The sequence below is a fragment of the Benincasa hispida genome, chromosome 6 (assembly GCF_009727055.1).
Source record: "Benincasa hispida cultivar B227 chromosome 6, ASM972705v1, whole genome shotgun sequence".
Lineage (NCBI taxonomy): Eukaryota > Viridiplantae > Streptophyta > Magnoliopsida > Cucurbitales > Cucurbitaceae > Benincasa > Benincasa hispida.
The window spans coordinates 14,751,573-14,772,704 of NC_052354.1; the positions used below are offsets into that span (position 1 = coordinate 14,751,573).

Sequence of the window (21,132 nt, forward strand, 5' to 3'; positions counted from 1 at the left end):
CAACGCAATGGGAAAACCCATGTTGATCAGTGTTAAGCTGTGAAAGGCACTTGCTCGAAGTTGGATGTCCGCATGACACACATGGGGGCAAGCCAAAACGAAGGCAAGTCGCCAGGATCAATGCATAAGCGCAACTCCTCTGTCCGACGCAAGCCAAAACAAACGAGACAAGAGTTGAGTTGAATATGGAACGCAACCGAAGTTGGATGCCCGCATGACACACATGAAAGTAAGCCAAAACGAAGGGCGTAACCAGGTTCAACACCGCATTTGAATAAGCCATCGTAAAGTTTTGAAGTATTTTTGAATGAACACATTCTCAAAAGCTAAACACAAAAATTGCGGTGAATGAATAAAAGTTTTTTAGCAAAGGCTTGCCAGATCTAAACTTAGACAAGATCTTTTTGAAGAAGCAGCCAAAGTGGAGGAGAGCATTGCGATGATAGTCAAAGGTGTGTGTAAATTATATTCTGAGAAGTTGGTCATCGCAAAGGAAAGCATGAAGGTGACTTAGAATTTCTTAAGTATAACGCATGCTTGAGGACAAACATGATTTTAAGTTTGGGGGTTAGTGATGACATGCAGAAATGCATGTCATCTTAGGCCTTTTACTTAGAATTATGAAAGTTGTTAGGCAGAATATGCGTCAATCATGATAGGAATTCACAAGAAAAAGAGTTTGTGTCGATCAACCTGTTGAATCTCATCCAACCCGTTATTTTTCGTTATTATGCGTTCAAGTTCTATTTTTGTAGTTAAAACAAGAAATGCACGTAAACGTGGAAACCGGACCACCGCATAGACGACCACATGCGGAGAAACACTCCATCATAAAGGCAAATACATCGATCAACGCATGGATGTTGTGGTAATCAGCCGTATGCGTCCATCGCATGGGAGTTGCGCTCGTCAGGCAATTGCAGTCATTGTGTAGAGTTGCAGCATTAAACGAATGCGCTCATTGAATGATTGCGGCTGGGCAACAATGCAAACTAATAGATCAGTGCAAGGTACGTGGAATGAACGCATCAATGCATCTACCTCGAGAAAATCCAAAGCTGATAGTGACATTTCACCTACCACGTCGTTAGTGGCAGAGGATCAGAAAGGACTAACGAGCTGAACGTCAGACTTAAAGCAGTCCAATTAATGTTGTTGGCGACCCAAGCTCTATAAATAGAAGCCGATGAGTTGAAATTCAAGTTGTCTGGAGATTATCCCTCAATCTGGGGATTTTCCCCATGATCTAGACAAACTGCGTGAGAAGATGGATGAGAGTTCTTTACCTCCTTCATCCATTCTGAGTGACGACCGGAGCCTTCGATCGGAGCTAGATCTCGAGAGAGTCAGCTCTTCCGCCCATCCGTGCCACCACCGATAGCCTTGACGCATATCTGCTGGAAGCAAGTCTTTGCTTCCAGCCGGTCATTCTATTTCCCTTTTTTTTTCTTACATTGTATTGTATGACACTTTGTGCTTAGGGAATTAATACAATTTGTTTTCAATTCACTTCCCTGTTTCCTTCGACTCCATCTCCATCTTCTTGCTTAGCATCTTTACATTCATTGCAACACTCAGTGGGATTGCTTAGGTATCGCCTACTTAGTCATGTGGATTAGAGATATGAAGCATGTAGCAACCCACCGAGAGGTGTGCGTTGCGCGAGTGTGTGAGTAATCTTATTTTCTTGGAATGAAGTTGCTGCAACGCCTGTCTATAGGCTAACGCGTTACTTGTCTATGAGTAAATTCAGCAACAACCAACTGCCTGGGAGGGTAAGTGGTTGGTCGTATTAAGCAATGTATGCATTGTTCACTAGGAATAGTAATAATCATAGGTCAACATAGTTCATGCGGTTACCTTGTCCTATGAATGCTTCATTCATCATTTAGGCATACTTGGGAGAGTAGTCTAAAACACAAATCTAAGATTCGAGAGAGCGGATTGGAATGCATAGGCAAGAATGGGGATCTTAGAGATGAGCTCTGTTTGCTTCACACAACGTATGCACCCCACAGAATGGATTTGCATGCGTCCAGGAAGTAGGATAAGGGGTTATGCGGCAGCCATGCTCATGCGGCGAGAGCTAGTGAGCTGGTTATGGAGGTCTAGGCAGGCATAGGCTTCTCGGCAATATCGCAGATATACCGCATACGTTCTAGAGTTAGGTTCATGTGTGTGTAGCATGATTGCATGGCTTGCGCTGACTAAGGTTGCCCTTGCGGTCACTCTTAAGTGTTACAATGAGAACATCTCCGCATTTTATCTATTTTCCCATACATTTATTTCATGTCAAGATTTGTCATGTCTCTACCTTTCATGCATCTTCTCATTGCGTTGTCTGTTAGATAGGAGTAGGAGTAGGATTAACGTAACAATATCCCTTCCATTCTTTTATTTAAACCGCCGCATGCACATCACCATAATCATATAGCTACAAGTTCCTGTGTTTGACCTCGGATCACCCGAGAAACTTGTGTTCGCGTTATACTTGGCGTGAGCGCAAGAAAACTTGTGGCAGGACGCATGGTCATCACATACATTCGTTAACGCATTATCATTCCAACGCATGACTATCGACACATGACTATCAATGTATATCTTAAGAACATGCATCGCATACCGCGTCTATGGGATTTTGGTTGTCGAGTAAAATTGACCTCCTAATTTCCGCCATAAAGTTTTTGGCGTTGTTACCGGGGACTTGGTAACTAAATGTTTGTTAAGTTTTGTGTCTCTGCGAGCAAACGTCTTATCTTGGGAGTATTACAGCTTGTGCGACCAGGTTGCAAACAATATTGAAATATAGGCGATGCGCTGAAAGTCAATGTTGACCCCAAGGTAGAAGGGCAATCAGTCGCAAAAGAGCTGAAGATAGTTCTAAGCTCATGGTGGCCAATATGCGCCCAACTATTGCCGGAAGTTCCAATGGTTAAGGCAACTTGACCCAAGCAGTTGAGAGCCATCTCCTGCATGGAAGACTCCTTGCGGTGACAGCACTCTTACTTTTCCAGGGACGTCTTTGCTCTATCTTTACTTTGTTTTCTTAGTATAGGTTAATTTTATCTTATTTTCATTGTTATTTTGGATATATGGCTACTTCCTTGGTTGTGGTACGTTTGCTCTTGTAGGTGCAACAATAAGTCTCATTGGTTCGTAGTTCAACGGAGGAATTCCTTTCACCCTTTAACGCATGGCTTCAATCACGTGGATTCCAACGCATGAGCACATGCGTTGTTCCGCTTAAGGTTTTTTCTTGTTATCTTGTATGCCTTATCCTTTTGAAATTCTCTTTTTCCTGATTGCGCTGTTTTGCGATGTTTCTACGATGGTATGTATAGTTCACCGCATTCTCTAACTAATCAATGTAAGGCATTCTTTATTTTTATTAGCTTCTTAAAATTTTGAAAGTATTAAGTTTTATTTTGTGCAAACCTTTGTTCAAACATTTATTATCGCATTCTTGTAATTTTGTTTCTAGCTTTGCGGTGAGAACGTTGTCAACCTCTAAGTTTGGGGGTGGCAGCGGTTTCGGAGAATTGCGTTCATTGCATTGTGATCATGTTAAAATAAATTGAAGTGAGATTTTGAGAATAATAACTCCACTATCAATGCAATAAGGAAACCAATGTTGATAAGAGTTAAGCTGTGAAAGTCACTTGTTCGAAGTTGGATGTCCGCATGATACATGTGGAGGCAAGCCAAAACGAAGGCAAGTAGCAAGGATTAGCACATAAGCACAACTCCTTTGTCCGACGCAAGCCAAAACAAATGAGACAAGAGTTGAGTTGAATATGGAACGCAACCGAAGTTAGATGCCCGCATGACACACGTGGGGGTAAACCAAGATGAAGGGCATAACCAGGTTCAACACTGCATATGAATAAGCCATCGCAAAGTTTTGAAGTATTTTTGAATGAACGCATTCTCAAAAGCTAAACACAAAAATTGCGATGAATGAATAAAAGTTTTTGAGCAAAGGCTTGTCGGATCTAAACTTAGATAAGATCTTTTTGAAGAAGCAGTCAAAGAGGAGGAGAGCATTGTGGTGATGGTCAAAGGTGTGTGTAAATTATATTCTGAGAAGCTGGTCATCGCAAAGGAAAGCATGAAAGTGAGTAAGAATTTCTTAAGTATAACGCATGCTTGAGGACAAGCATGATTTTAAGTTTGGGGGTTGGTGATGACATGCGGAAATGCATGTCATCTTAGGTCTTTTACTTAGGATTATGAAGGTTGTTAGGCAGAATATGCGTCAATCATGATAGGAATTCACGAGAAAAAGAGTTTGCGTCGATCAGCCTGTTGAATCTCACCTAGCCCATTATTTTGTGTTATTATGCGTTCAATGTTCTATTTTTGTAGTTAAAACAGGAAATGGACGCAAACGCAGAAATCGAACCACTGCATAGACGACCGCATGTGGAGAAACACTCCATCGCAAGGGCAAATGCATCGATCAATGCATGGATGTTGCGGTAATCAGCCGTATGCGTCCATCGCATGGGAGTTGTGCTCGTCAGGCGATTGCAGTCATTGTGTAGAGTTGCAGCATTAAGTGAATGCACTCATTGAATGATTGCAGCTGGGCGACAACGCAAACTAATAGATCAACGCAAGGTAGGTGGAATGAACGCATCAATGCATCTACCTCGAGAAAATCCAAATCTGATAGTGACATTTCACCTACCACGCCGTTAGTGGAAGAGGATCAGAAAGGACTAACGAGTCGTACGTCAGACTCAGAGCAGTCCCATTAATGTTGTCGACGACCCAAGCTCTATAAATAGAAGCCGATGAGCTGAAATTCAAGTTGTCCGGAGATTATCCCTCAATCCGGGGATTTTCCCCGTGATCGAGACAAACTGTGTGAGAAGATGGCTGAGAGTTCTTCACCTCCTTCATCCATTCTGAGTGACGACTGGAGCCTTTGACCGGAGCTAGATCTCGAAAGAGTCAGCTTTTTCGCCCATCCATGCCACCACCGGTAGCCTTGACGCACATCCGCTGGAAGCAAGTCTATGCTTCCAACCAGTCATTCTATTTCCCTTTCTTTTCTTACATTGTATTGTATGACATTTTGTGCTTAAGGAATTAATACAATTTGTTTTCAATTCACTTCCTTGTTTCCGTCGACTCCATTTTCATCTTCTTGCTTATCATCTTTACATTCATTGCAATACTCAGTGGGATTGCTTAGGTATCGCCTACTTAGTCAAATGGATTAGGGATATGAAACATGTAGCAACCCACCGAGAGGTGTACGTTGCGCGAGTGTGTGAATAATCTTATTTTCTTGGAGTGAAGCTGTTGCAACGCCTGTCTATAGGCTAACGCATTACTTGTCTATGAGTAAAGTCAGCAATAACCAACTGCCCGGGAGGGTAAGTGGTTGGTCGTATTAAGCAATGTATCCATTGTTCACTAGGGATAGTAACTATCGTAGGTCAACAAAGTTCATGCGGTTACCTTGTCCTATGAATGCTTCATTCATCATTTAGGCATACTAGGGAGAGTAGTCTAAAACACAAATCTAAGACTCGGGAGAGCGGATTGGAACGCATAGGCAAGAATGGGGATCTTAGAAATAAGCTCTGTTGCTTCACATAGCGTATGCATCCTACAGAATGGATTTGCATGCGTCCAGGAAGTAGGATAAGAGGTTATGTGGTAGCCACGCTCATGCGGCTAGAGCTAGTGAGCTGGTTATGGAGGTCTAGGCAGGCATAGGCTTCTCGGCAATATCACAGATACATCGCATACGTCCTAGAGTTAGGTTCATGTGTGTGTAGCATGATTGCATGACTTGCGTTAACTAAGGTTGCCTTTGCGGTCACTCTTAAGGGTTGCAATGAGAACATCTCCGCATTTTATCTATTTTTCCATACATTTATTTCATGTCAAGATTTTTCGTGTCTCTACCTTTCATGCACATTCTCATTGCGTTGTCTGTTAGATAGGAGTAGGAGTAGGATTAACGTAGCAACATCCCTTCCATTCTTTTATTTAAATTGCCGCATGCACATCACCGTAATCATATAGCTACAAGTCCCTGTGTTCGACGTAGGAGCTGTCTCTTATACACATCTAGATGTGTATAAGAGACACGCGTTATACTTGGTGTGAGCGCAAGAAAACCTTTGGCAGGATGCATGGTCATCGCATACATTCATTAATGCATTATCATTCCAACGCATGACTATTGACGCATGACTATCAACGCATATCTTAAAAACATCATCGCATACCGCATCCACGGGATTTTGGTGGTTGAGTAAAATTGACCTCCTAATTTCCTCCATCAGTAAGCGGTAAAATATTTTTGGTCATTCACTTTGGAAGCCAAATCAACATTTTAAAAATCTACAATGTTAAAAATCATCTAAAGGAGAAATTAGAAGGCCCATATCTTTTGTACCACTGAGATAGTGTAGAATGAATATAGGTAATGTCTGATCAAATGGTTCACAATATAGGTAATGTCGGATGGGGTGTTCATCCCTTTGCCAATGAACGGACTTTCACCCTTTGCCAATGAACATCAGACAATTACTTTAGGAATTGACTCAGACGGTTTACAATATAGGTAATGCTTGGTTAGGTGTTCGTCAAGTATTGCAAGGCCCCAATAATGTTGCAATAAATATAGGGATCAGACGTAGGAGTGCCATAAGTAGTAGAAAAATGCTTGCGTACGACAAATGAGGTAGGTGCCAGCTTGAGAGATGTCATGACCCGAAGGCGTTCAAATTACCTAGTCTCTGAGAATTTAATTCAATTGCTTAAGATCTTTTGAGGAAAATTTATGATCAAGCGCACTAGTGAAATGGCCTATTAATGACTAATTGTTTTCGAGGAGGATAATGTCATCAACATAGACTAGTAGCAGAACAATGGATGTAAATGAACAAGGACCCGGGCAACTAAAACATACTTGACCATATTATTCTAAGCACGAGGTGTCTGTTTTAATCCATAAATAGCTTTATTCAATTAACACATATATGTGGGAAAGTTGGAATCAACATACTCAGGGGGTCTGGGCCATAAGTACATCCTCATCAAGACGTCAATTGAGGAAGGTGTAAAGTCCAAATGATGGATCTTCCAATTAAACAAGCCAACAAGGGATATAATAACCCAGAAAGTGGACACCTTCACAACAAGATTGAATGTCTCGAAAAAATTGATGCCAGAACTTTGATGAAAGCCTTTTACAACAACCCGAGCCTTGTACATATTGATAGATCCGTTGGGGTGTCTTTTGATCTGAAGAACCAATCTGTTATCCAACAATGGTAAGAATAGGTGGTGGTTGTAAACCTCGAACTCTATTTTCCCTACTTAAGTATGATAATTAGTATATTAATTAAAATTAAGTAAAAGTTAATATTATGTTTGTAGGGAAGGCTTGAAGATGGTTAAAAGAAGAAGGAAAAGAGAGTTGAGAAATAGGGCTCTTGGGTAGCAAGGAATTGATGACACTTAGTAAGGAAAAGTTTGGCTAAGTGTGGAAGCTAAATGTGCCCATGCATTAGAAGCCTTGATGCAATGAAGGTGGTTGAGGTGTGCGACAACCAAGCATCTTGAGGTTAATTTTGGGCGCTAAGACGTGAAGGATGGCGCCGACCATAGGGCTTAGTGGTGGTCGTAGGAGATGCCATACATTAGCATACGTTAACATTAACTGAACATTTCATTCAGTCCGTGGAGATGGCCATTAGCATTGAGAAGAGTCTAGTCGATGTTGATCAGGTGCAGAAACGAAGAAAAAGAGCAACAAAGAGCTTTAGCAGAATCGAGAGGTAAGAGTTTCAAGCCTTATTTCTCTTGATAGACAGTTATGAAAGGACAGAGAGCTGTGAGCCAGTAGGGTGCTAATGACATGCAGAAATGCATGTCATCTTAGGCCTTTTACTTAGAATTAGGAAGGTTGTTAAGCCGAATATGCGACAATCATGATAGAAATTCACGAGAAAATGAGCTTACGGCGATCAACATGTTGAATCTCAGCTAACCCATTATTTTGCGTTATTATGCGTTCAATGTTCTATTGTTGTAGCTAAAACAAGAAATGGACGCAAATGCGGAAACCGGACCACCGCATGCGGAGAAACTCTCCATCGCAAAGGCAAACGCATCGATCAATGCATGGATGTTGCGGTAATCAGCCATATGCGTCCATCGCATGGGAGTTGCGCTCGCCTAGCGATTGCGGTCATTGTGTAGAGTTGCAGTATTAAGCGAATGCGGTCATTGAATGATTACGCCTACGCGACAACGCATACTAATGGGATCAATGCAAGGTTGATGGAATGAACGCATCAATGCATCTACCTCAATCAAAAGATGATGTTGACATTTTACCCACCACGCCGTTAGTGGCAAAGGTTCAGAAAGGTCTAACGCGTCGAATGTTAGACTCAGAGCAATCCATTAATACTATCGGCAAACCAAGCTCTATAAATAAAAGTTGATGAGCAGAAATTCAAGTTATCCAAGATTTTCGCCTGAGGTTCGCCTGGATGGATCCTTGTGATCTAGACAAAATACGTGAGAAGACGCTTGAGAGTTCTTCACCTCTTTCATCCATTTCGAATGACGACTGTAGCCCTCGACCAGAGCTAGATCTCGAGAGAGTCAGCTCCACCGCCCATCCATGGCACCACTAGCAGTCTTGACGCACATCCGCTAGAAGCAAGTCTTTGCTTCCAGCCGGTCATTTCATTTTCCTTTCTTTTCTCATATTGTATTGTATGACATTTTGTGATTAAGGAATTAATACAATTTGTTTTCAATGCATTTCTCTGTCTCCTTCGACTCCATCTCCATCTTCTTACTTAGCATCTTTATTTTCGTTGCAACACTTAGTGGAATTGCTTGGGTATCGTATACTTAATCATGTGGATTAGGGATATGAAGCATGTAGCAATCCATGAGAGGTGTGCATTGTGTGAGTGTGTGACTAACCTTATTTTCTTAGTGTAAACCTTCGGCAACGCTTGTCTATAGGTTAACGCATTGCTTGTCTGTGAATAGAGTCAGCAACAACCAACTGCCTGGGAGGGTAAGTGGTTGGTCGCATTAAGTAATGTATGCATTGTTCACTAGGGATAGGAACAATCTTAGGTCAACAAAGTTCATGCGGTTACCTTCTCATATGAGCGCTTCATTCATTATTTAGGCATACTTGGGACCTAAATCTAAGACTCGGAAGAGCGGATTGGAATGCATAGGTAAGAACGGGGAACTTAGGGATAAGCTCTGTTTGCTATCACACAACGTATGCACCCTATAGATTGGATATTGCATGCATCCAAGAAGTAGGATAAGGGGTTATGCGGCAGCCACGCTCATGCGGTGGGAGCTAGTGAACTGGTTATGGAGGTCTAGGCAGGCATAGGTTTCTCGGCAATATCGCAGATACACCCTATACGTCCTAGAGTTAGGTTCATGTGTGTGTAGCATGATTGCATGGCTTGCGTTGACTAAGGTTGCCCTTGCGGTCACTCTTAAAGGTTGCAATGAAACCATCTCCACATTTTATCTATTTTCCCATACATTTATTTCATGTCAAGTGTTGTCGTGTCTTTACCTCTCATGCATATTCTCATTGCGTTATCTATTAGATAGGAGTAGAAGTAGGGTTAGATTAGCAACCTCCCTTCCATTCTTTTATTTAAACCGTCGTATGCACATTACCGTATACATATAGCTACAAGTCCCTGTGTTTGACCTCAGATTAACTGAGAAACTTGCGTTCGCATTATATTTGGCGTGAGCGTAAGAAAACTTATGGCAGGACGCATGGTCATCGCATACATTCATTAACGTATTATCATTCTAACACATGACCATCGAAGTATGACTATTAACGCAAATCTTAGGAACATGCATCGCATACCACGTCCAAGGGATTTTTAATTATTGAATAATTTGACTTCTAATTTTCCATCACCAAGTTTTTGGTGCCGTTGCCGGGGACTTGGCAGCTAAATGTTTGCTAAGTTTTGTGTCTCTGCGAGCAAACTTTTTATCTTGGTTGTATTGCAGCTTGTGCCACCAGGTTGCAAATAATATTGAAGTGTAGGCAATGCGCTGAAAGCCAGTATTGACCCCAAGGTAAAAGGGTAATCAGTTGCAAAAGAGCTTAAGGTAATTTTAAGCACATGACGGCCGTATGCGCCCAACAATTGCCGGAAGTTCCAATGGTCAAGGCAACTTAACCTAAGTAGTTGAGAGCAATCTCCTGCATGGAAGACTCCGTACGGTGACAACATTCCAATTTTTCCAGGGACGTCTTTTACTCTATCTTTAACTTGCTTTCTTAGTGTAGGTTATTTTTATTTTCATTGTTATTTTGGATATATGGCTGCTTCCTTGGCTGTGGTACGTTTGCTCTTGAAGGTGCAACAATAAGTCTCCTCGGTTCGCAGAACAATAAAAGAATTCCTTTCATCCTTCAACGCATGGCTTCGATCGCGTGAATTCCAACACATTATCACATGCATTGTTCCGCCTAAGGTCTTTTCTTCTTATCTTGTATGCCTTATCCTTTTGAAATTCTTTCTTTCTCGATTGCGTTGTTTTGCGATGTTTCTATGATGGTATGTATAGTTCACCACATCTTCTATCTAATCAACGCAAGGCATTCTTTACTTTTATTAGCCCCTTCAAAATTTGAAAGTCTTAAGCTTTATTTTGTGTAAACCTTTGTTCAAACATTTATTACTGCATTCTTGTAATTTTGTTTTTAGCTTTGTGATAAGAACACTGCCAACCTCTTAGTTTGGGGGTGGCAGCGGTCTTAGAGAATTGCATTCATTGCATTACGATCATTTAAAAAAAAATGAAGCGAGTTTTTGAGAATAATAACTCCACTATCAACACAATGGGGAAAACCCTTTTTGATAAGAGTTAAATTGTGAAAGGCACTTGCTCGTAGTTGGATGTCCACACGATACACGTGGGGGCAAGCCAAAACGAGGGCAAGTAACCAGGATCAACGCATTAGCACAACTCCTATGTCCAGCGCAAGCCAAATCAAATGAGACAAGAGTTGAGTTGAATATGGAACGCAACCGAAGTTAGATGCCCGCATGACACACATAGGGGTAAGCCAAAACAAAGGGCGTAACCAGGTTCAACGCTGAATTTTAATAAGCCATTGCAAAATTTTTTGAAGAATTTTGAATGAACGCATTCTCAAAAGTTAAACACAAAGTTGCGGTGAATGAAGAAAAAGTTTTTGAACAAAGGCTTGCCAGATATAAACTTGGAAAAGATCTTTTTGAAGAAGCAGCCAAAGTGGAGGAGAAAATTGCGGTGATGGTCAGAGGTATGAGGAAATTATATTTTGAGAAGCTGGTCATCGCAAAGGAAAGCATGAAGATGAGTTAGAATTTCTTAAATATAACGCATGCTTGAGAACAAACATGATGTAAAGTTTGGGGGTGTGATGACATGCAGAAATGCATGTCATCTTAGGCCTTTTACTTAAAATTATGAAGGTTGTTAAGCAGAATATGCGGTAATCATGACAAGAATTCACGAGAAAATGAGCTTGCGGCGATCAGCATGTTGAATCTTAGCTAACCCGTTATTTTGCGTTATTATGCGTTCAATGTTCTATTTTTGTAGCTAAAACAGGAAATGGACTTGAAGTGGAAATCGGACCACCGCATAGATGACCGCATGCAGAGAAACTCTCCATCGCAAAGGCAAACGCATCGATCAACGCATGGATGTTGCGGTAATCAGCCGTATGTGTCCATCGCATGGGAGTTGCACTCGCCTAGCGATTGCGGTCATCGTGTAGAGTTGCGGTATTAAGCGAATACGATCATTGAATGATTGCACCTACGCGACAACGCATACTAATGGGATCAATACAAGGTTAGTGGAATAAACGCAACAACGCATCTTCCTCGAGAAAAACCAAAAGATAATGTTGACATTTCACCCACCACACGATTAGTGGCAGAGGTTCAGAAAGAACTAACGCGCCGAATGTCAGACTCAGAGCAATCCATTAATGCTGTCGGCAACCCAAGCTCTATAAATAGAAGCCAGTGAGTAGAAATTCAAGTTATCCAAGGTTTTCGCCTGAGGTCCGCCTAGGGCGGATCCTTGTGATCCAAACAAAATGCATGAGAAGACGCTTGAGAGTTCTTCACCTCCTTCATCCATTCCGAATGACGACCGGAGCCCTCGACCAGAGCTAGATCTCGAGAGAGTCAGCTCCACCGCCCAATCATGGCACCACTGGCAGCCTTGACGCACATCCGCTGGAAGCAAGTCTTTGCTTCTAGCCAATCATTTCATTTTCTTTTCTTTTCTCATATTGTATTGTATGACATTTTGTGATCAAAGAATTAATACAATTTGTTTTCAATGCATTTCTCTGTCTCCTTCGACTCCATCTCCATCTTCTTACTTGGCATCTTTATTTTTATTGCAACACTTAGTAGGATTACTTGGGTATCGCATACTTAGTCATGTGGATTAGGGATATAAAGCATGTAGCAACCCATCGAGAGATGTGCGTTATGTGAGTGTGTTACTAACCTTATTTTCTTAGTGGATTAGGGATATGAATCTTTGGCAACGCCTGTCTATAGGCTAACGCATTTCTTGTCTGTGAATAGAGTCAGCAACAACCAACTGCCTGGGAGGGTAAGTGGTTGGTCGCATTAAGCAATGTATGCGTTGTTCACTAGGGATAGGAACAATCTTAGGTCAGCAAAGTTCATGTGGTTACCTTGTCATATGAGTGCTTCATTCATCATTTAGGCATACTTGGGAGAGTATTCTAAAACCCAAACCTAAAACTCGAAAGAGCGGATTGGAACACATAGGCAAGAATGGGAAACTTAGGGATAAGCTCCATTTACTATCACACAGCGTATGCATCCTACAGATTAGATATTACATGCGTCCAAGAAGTAGGATAAGGGGCTATATGACAGCCATGCTCATGCGACGAGAGCTAGTGAGTTGGTTATGGAGGTCTAGGCAGGTATAGGCTTCTCGGCAATATCGCAGATACACCGCATACATCCTAGAGTTAGGTTCACGTGTGTGTAGCATGATTGCATGGCTTGCGTTGTCTAAGGTTGCCCTTGCGGTCACTTTTAAGGGTTGCAATGAAATCATCTCCACATTTTATCTATTTTCCCATACATTTATTTCATGTCAAGTGTTGTCGTATCTCTACCTCTCATGCATATTCTCATTGCGTTGTCCTTTAGATAGAAGTAGGAGTAGGGTTAACTTAGCAACCTCCTTTCCATTTTTTTATTTAAACCGTCGTATGCACATTATCGTATACATATAGCTACAAATCCTTGTTTTCGACCTCGGATTACCTGAAAAGCTTGCGTTCACGTTATACTTGGCGTGAGCGCAAGAAAACTTGTGGCAGGACGCATGGTCATCGCATACATTCGTTAATGCATTATCATTCTAATACATGACCATCGATGCATGACTATTAACACATATCTTAGGAACATGCATCGCATACCACGTCCAGGGTATTTTTAGTTGTTCAATAATTTAACTTCTAATTTTCTGTCACCAGGTGCGAATAAGAAGAGATCGAGACCTGCAGTTGATTCAATTAGTAGATCAATTTTTGGACATACTAGTGAGTCTATAGCTAGTATAGGTGAGAAACCCCTATGTGTGAACTGTGGCAAGTATCATCTGGGGGTGTGTTATTATTGGAGAAACGTCTGTTTGCAGTGTGGATAGACAAGCCATTTCAAAAGAGAATGTCCTCAGTTAGTTCGTGAAACTCAAGTAGAACGGAAGGTGACTGCTCAGATAGTGGATTAACCAAAGGCAACTAGAGCCAGAGATGAAGGTTCCAATGGAGTTAAACAGAAGGGAGTAGTAGGACGACTTCAGCAACAGGGTAGAGTGTTTGTTGTGACCCACCAAAAGGCAGAGGAGGTGCAAAATTTTGTAAATGGTAAAGTAACTCTATGTAACCAGGCATAGGATGTTGAAAAATAGGACTCTCTAGTAGCAAGGTATTAATGACACTTAGTAAGGAAAATTTTGGGTAAGTGTGGAAGCTAATTGTGCCCATGCGTTGGAAGCCTTGATGCATTGAAGGTGGTTGAGGTGTGCGGTAGCCTAGCATCTTGAGGTTAATTTTGGGTGCTGAGATGTGAAGGATGGTGCTGACCATAGGGCTAAGTGGTGGTCATAGGAGAGGCCATACTTAGCATGGGTGATGTGTTGGCCAAGCCCATGTGAGGTTAGATGGGCAAGGATGGGTGCGACATAGCAAGGCGCCTAGGTGTTGGGGCTGCTGAATGCGTTGGTTAGGTGAGGCTTTGGCATTCGTCGATAGCCTACACGATAATTGAAGAGGCGATGGCGCACATGATGGAAGGTAGTTGACCACAAGTGTCAAGGCAAAGGTCATGCGCTAGCCATCATGCTCAGCGATAGCGCAAGGAGATGTTAGCATGCGTTGGCCAGATGCGTTGTGTGGGCAGGCAGGTCATGCGATGGCCTTAGGCAAGACGATGAGCGTAAAATGCGCCAAGGGGTGCGTTGCCTAGTTGGAACATGCGTCCAAGGCTACTATGTGATGGTCAGAGGGTGTTGAAACATGTGTTAATTTAAGAGGCAATCATAGTTTAACCACCAACTTGAGTTAAGCCAACTATCAAGGTTAGGAGAATTAAATCCACATAGTGGGCTAGCTAGCACGTTGGCCTTAAGTTGAAGCATGCAGTCTTAGCTATATAAAGGAGAGCCTCAATTTAAGAGGTTGGTTTGATAAAAATATCCATGCTATTAAGGTGATTCCAGAGCTATATGATCAAGTATTGAGTGTAGTTGAAGTCCAAGGCTGCCAGGAGGAATCTCCTCAGGATTTGAGTACGAGTTTGAAGAAAACTTCAAGAAGGTCAAGTGATCGGATGAATCTAAGCCAATGGTGAGGATAGGAGGTTTCTGAACAATCCACGAGGAATTTAAGCATGTTAAGACATTTTGAAACAAGTTTGTAGAAGGAAGTTTTCAAAGATAAGGTCCGAAAAATTAGTTATTTGAGCTAAAATTTGAATATGAAATTTGGTTAAACAAGTGGTAGCTGCAACAGTTGAGCAAGCAAGTAGCTCAACCCAGGCAGTCTGTTGATGTGCATGAGGAGCTAGTTGGGTGCAAGGCATGCATTGAACTGTCCGCAAGGGTGTGCTGGCGTGCGTTAGGCTATATGGGCTTGTGCTAAAGTTGTGAGCGCAAAGAAGGCATTGTGTGGGCATTAGTGTGCGGTTGGTTGAGTGCCTAAGATACCATGCATTGACGCATGAGCTGATGATGGTTGGCCTCATAGCTAAGCCATATACGTCAAGAAAATTTTAAATGTTGAACACATAGGGAAGTTATGTGCGTTGGGTTGAAAGATGATGTTTCAATTCAAATGTTAAGCTTTTTTATTTGAGATAGTCTCACAAAGAGATCATTATTATTGGCTAATCATGTTATTCATATCCATAGAGTTAACAGCAATAGGAATGGCTTTTCAACCGTAGGAAAAATGCCCAAGGCTGTGAGTGACAAACTAAATGTTTTCCTAATGTTTTAATAATTCATATTTTACGTAAAGTTCATAATCATGCTAGCTTATTTTAAAGAATGTTTCCCAAGCAAACCCAATTTCAAAAGTTATTATCACATGCTAGTTAAAAGGAAGTATACAAAAGCATGTTTAAGTATTTATATTCTTTATTTACACAAAGCATACATTAGAAGTTTATGTTTATATGATTAAGATGTTAAAGCTCATGTTCATGTTACTATGCTTTCAAATGTAAATATTTTCAATGAATGAGTTTTATGATGAATATGTTAAGTCGATTTCGAAAGACTAGAAGAAGGTATCTAGGCTGTAATACCTAAGGTTTGACGGTACTTAGTTATTAACATGTGCACGTAGGTAGAATTGACGTTGGTTGTGTTAAGAGCATTCCACACTGATAATGGGCAGAAATGCACATTATTACAGCACAAAGATATAAAACAATGCAGGATTGTGACGGTAAAAATATATAATATTACGTCCAAAAGCATTAAGTTTGCAACATTGCGATCGCATGCGTCCATCGCATTAAAACAGCTAACTTATGTATTTTATGCAGGAAAATGCGTTGACGCAAGGCGAAATTGCGATCTAATGAAATTAGCGCCCGAGCGCATAAGAGATTGCGACCGCAAAGCTATGCGATCGTTTGCATTCGTGAAAATCTGCTCAAGAAGGTGACAACATAGAGCCGGCACATCAAGGTGAAAGCTTAATAAATCACGATGGGACAGAAAGCTGATGACGGTCGATTCCTAATTAAGTTGACAAGCCGTTAACGACATACTGTAGCAAGTACACTCAACTTTTCGGTGAAAAATATTCGACGCATAACACAGAGAATTATTGACGTCCCATCAGTGGAATCATTCGAAAGAAAAAGTTCTTCACCCTGAAGCTCTATAAATACCGAAGGTCACCTTCGTTGAAGGAGTTCGTGCAATTCAGAGAGCTCACCATATAGAAGATAGCTAGCCTTGTTCATAGTTTTCTTTTACTTAGAAGGCGGAAGCGAGTGAAGGGAGAATACGCTGAGAGATCATCCTAGTTAACTCGGAAGAGTGTCGGGTAGTGTCGAAAACAGAGAGAGGGCCAACTCTTGCGGAAGCAAGAACATCTTATGGGCAGAATAGAAATCACTCAGTGTAAAAGCCTTGGGAAGCAAGAATTGCTACTAGGCTTTCTACCTTTATTCTTCTATTGTCATTTTGTATTCTGAACTTATTTATAAAATGGAAATTTCACTCTCTTTACAGTACGCATGAGTAGCTAAAACTGTCGAATGGGTTGAAAAGCACTTAGTTAGCATAACCTGGGATCTTCACTTTATGCGATCATCTTGTATTATGTACGCGTCATTCGTCCTTTAGAGATACTTGGGAAGGTAGTCTAAGGATAGAATCTAGGCTTGGAAAAGTCAGATTAGAATCTAGACTCGGGAGAGTCAGATTAGAGCTGCATAATCAAGAGATAGAAGCTTAGGAATAAGTTCTATTTGCTATTAACGCATCGCATGCACTCTAGAGATAGGATATGATTGTATGCGGTCATCTTGTACCTGTGTGCATCATTCATCATCACATAGGCAAGAAGTAGAGACTTAGGAATAAGCTCTATAGACATCATCGCATACATCACATGCGTCCTAAAACTAGGAGCTATCGCATTTGTATTGGAAAATGAATTACTGTCGCATGATTGTAGCATGATCGCATAGCTTGAACACATTCTTAGGAAATGCTAGCTAAAGACCTTCTCAACCCGTTCCTCCACATACTCATTGTATCTTTCGCATTATTAGCTCTTTTCTCAATTCTGCCGCATAAACTTTATACCTTAAAACAACAAACCAACCAACACATTGATTTATTTGTCACAATAAAGTAATCAAAAATTACAATCGCATTCTGTTTCCTTAGTTCCTGTGTTCGATCCTTGGCTTACCAAGCAACTTAGTAGGATTTATACTTGGATCTTGCTGAGAAAACTTGCATGCATAACGCATATTCCACCATCGCATTCTACACCATTATTTCATCGTATTAAACACGCATCACACACCAACTAAGGTTTGACATTGAGGGATTGAGCAAAAGGGTTCTCTCTCAAATAAGAATTATGTTAAGCTATGTTTTCAGATATGTATGTTATGTTTGAAGAAAATGTTTTAAGTATGAGTTTACTTGGCAATTTTCAATTCAAAGCATGATGTTTATGTTTTACTAGTCACTCACTAGGCGAATAGCTCACATATTTTAAATGTTTTACTTTTCCCCAAGTAGTGGACATCTCCCCAAAAGCTAGCTGCCCTGCTACTCTGTCACTCAAGGATTCCATATTAGAGATTAAGTCCAAAGAGAAGTTTAGGTGTTCGCTCTGCAAGTATCTGTACACAAGTTCATGTTAGAGATTATGGATAAGTGTTAGGACCCACTAAACTCTATTTCTATATATATGTTGTAATATGTTGAATGTTGAGCCCTGATGTTGCTAAAGTTGTTTTAAGTTCAATTAGCATACTGAATCTTACAAATGTATTTCCAGGATTTCCTCAGCAGGTTAAGGATATCATTTAGGTAGTAAGTGCCACAAAAGAGTTGGTAACTACTGCCGTCACATCCTCTTCTGGTTTAAGAGGGTAATCTAGGATGGGGTGTAACAGTGGTGGTACAAGAACCCAAGTCTAATTTTTTAGAAGATCTTGATACTTAAGATTTATGGCGACTTTCTACACCAACTTTTGGATTTTTATATATTCTCCTCCATTGTTTATTTGTAAGGCTTTGGTTTGCACCCTAAATTGATTTTTACTAAATACACTAAAGTGATTATACACAGGTGTGACATCACTTTTTAATTTAAGCGGATAAATTCAAACAAACCTGCTGAAATAATCAATGAAATGCATATAGTAATGACATCCTTCAGTTGGCATTACCAGTGTAGGACCCCACAGATCAGAATGAATTAAATCAAAAGGAGAGCTAGCATGAGAGAGAGAGATGAAGAGAAGGGAAGGGCGTGAAACTTCTCAAACTTACAAGCTTCACATAAAGTAACTTGTTCATTTGTTTTCACTGGTAGATTAAAAAGTTTAACTACATCATTCAAGACTTTAGTAGAAGAATGTCCAAGCCTCTAATGCAAAATGAACTTGGACAGTACATTGAAACTAGTATTCTTAGCTACTACAGAGTACGCAATTATCTGTACATCTAACTTTAAACTGGTTTTTCCCAAATCTGACGCACTACCAGTGGCTTTCATTGGCCCAATCCTGTATAGACCATCATCAAGCTCCCTCTTCATCAGCACCTGGCTCGTGGTGATATCCTTAATGAGACAATAACGAGTGGGAAATTCAATACACACTTTGTTATCTTGTACAAGCTTAGACACACTTATGAGATTCTTTACAATAACAGGCACAAACAAAACATTATGAAGATTTAATAATCCAACATCAGTAGATATATTTTATGAACAAATATGAGTTATAGGCAGTGTACTGCCATTCTCAACAATTACCTTTGCTTTACCTCCATAATCATAAGAGTTAGTCAGGCTGCTATGGTCGGAGGCAACATGGTTTGAGGTTCCATTGGCAATATACCATATAAGATCGGTAACTGACTTAGGTGTTGCAACAAATGGATTCGTGCTTTGGGTGGCCATGAATGCTTGATTACCGATTGGACCTGTAAGAGATGGTGCCCTTGGTTTGAAGATTGCTTTCCTAGATAGTTTTGTCCTTGATTAATTTGTTCACCTTTTGGATTTGTATCGAATTGGTTTGTTGTATAGTGGATAGCACTATGGAGAGCTATGCCCAATCTTAGAGCACAGCTGGCAGACTAGGCGATTATTCCAGTGTCCCTTGCCTCTATCACAACCATTTCTGCGTTGTCCATTATATTTTTATTGTTGAGGAGGTTTGTTGCCATTGAAGCGACTTTGATACTGTGTTTGGCTTCTTGAGTTAATGTTCTTGCTTGTGGTCATGTTAACAGTGGTAGATCCTCCAAACGAGCTCACATTCTGAGTATTTTGGAGTCCAAGGAATTTCTCATAGATCAACGACTCAGACTGAAGATCTGTCCACTTGATATTCATCTTTCCTTGAATCGTAGAAACAATTGGATTATAATCCTCATCAAGTCCCAAAATAACTTGAGAAACCAAGGTTCTTTGTGGAATAGAACTTCTAGCTTGCTCCAAATTATCTGAGTGAGATTTCATTATATGAAGATAGTCACTCATTTTCAAGGATCCTTTATGAGTGGATTGAAATACCCACCTCAAATAGTCCTTCTCAATGCAAGATTAAACATCGAACAATTCTTGCAAGACATCCCACAAACCTTTGCAGTCTCATGACTCATAACTTCAGTGGCGACTTTTAGAATAATAGAGTTATATAGCCAACCTAAAAGGAGCTGATCAGTAGCTATCCACGACTTATACAGTAGGTTGACAGTGGTTTGCACGGTGATTGTTGAGCTTGAAGCTCCAGGTGTTTCAAATTCTGATATCGTCACTCTAGGGATTGCTGGAGTCACTAGTTGAGCTGTCGTAGCAATAATAACTTCAGGTTGAATAAACATAGGTGGACAATTCTTCTCGTCGGTGAGGTGACCAAACAACCAGTAACTCTTCAAAATAGGGAGAGCTAAGTTCTTCTGTGGAAGGAAATTGCTCCTATCAAGTTTGATGGAGGTAATTTGATTCAAGAGTTGGTTTAATGTAAGGATGTAAGAAACCGAACCTTTCAAATTAAAATTTTGATTGAACTGAACCAAATTGAATTGAAAAGGTTCGATTCAGTTCGCTGGTTCGCCTGATCCGCTTAAGTAGGATTACTTCTTCATTTTTTCTCATTCGAATTCGGTAGATTACTCATCTCTCTCTCTGTCCGCCCCTATCTCTCTATCCATCAACTCCGTGTCTCTGTCTCTGTCCGCCGCTCTTCTCTCTCTCCGTTCACTGCTATCGTGGACTTCTTCGCCACTGTCGTTGTCATCCCTATTTCGAAGCAAGATCCCCCAGCATCTAATTCATTTGTCAAATTGGTTTTGTTTGCTTATATTTCAGGTAATCTCACTTAATTGAATCTTATCTATTGTGCTATAATCGAGTCATCAAGCATTTTTTCTACTAAACTTTTGCAACCCAAGAAAATTGAGTCCAAGAACTTCTGCTACTATCATCCATTTCCTCTTCAGCTCGAATAAAGTCGTTGTTAATAGTTGCACTTATTTGCTACACTTCTGATGATTTCCATGCTATTATTAATATGTACTCAATGTTTTATATTCTGGCTTTCAAAGTTGGAAATTTTTTGTTGTTAGTCTCTTTCTCTAGTATAGAGGCCTAGTACTTTTCAACATGGGTGTGAGTACAATTGATTTGGGTCTTTGCTTTTCAAAACAAAGCATAACAAAAAGGCTGAAATGATGACAAAAGTGATCAATGAATGGCTTCTAATATTCTCAACTTTATATTTCATTGACTATCATTTTTGTACTTTTAGA

The 21,132-nt window shown here is 40.6% G+C and overlaps 2 protein-coding genes across 2 annotated transcripts in view; one reads left to right on the forward strand and one right to left on the reverse strand.

Moving 5' to 3' along the window:
• Positions 1-14,960, forward strand: part of LOC120079120 (beta-amyrin synthase-like) — a 23,559-nt gene extending 8,599 nt beyond the window's left edge. Inside the window, exon 5 of the mRNA XM_039033302.1 lies at positions 14,820-14,960. Within this exon, the coding sequence (XP_038889230.1) occupies positions 14,820-14,960 (141 nt within the window). The remainder of the gene's footprint in view (positions 1-14,819) is intronic.
• A 3,725-nt stretch (positions 14,961-18,685) lies between these two features.
• On the reverse strand, positions 18,686-20,869 carry LOC120080262. Its single transcript, XM_039034878.1, has 2 exons — positions 19,130-20,869; positions 18,686-18,934 (listed from the first exon to the last, which is right to left on the reverse strand). Exons 1-2 carry the CDS (start codon positions 19,274-19,276, stop codon positions 18,740-18,742), a joined length of 342 nt encoding a protein of 113 aa, XP_038890806.1. The 5' UTR covers positions 19,277-20,869; the 3' UTR covers positions 18,686-18,739.
• Positions 20,870-21,132: the final 263 nt, after the last annotated feature.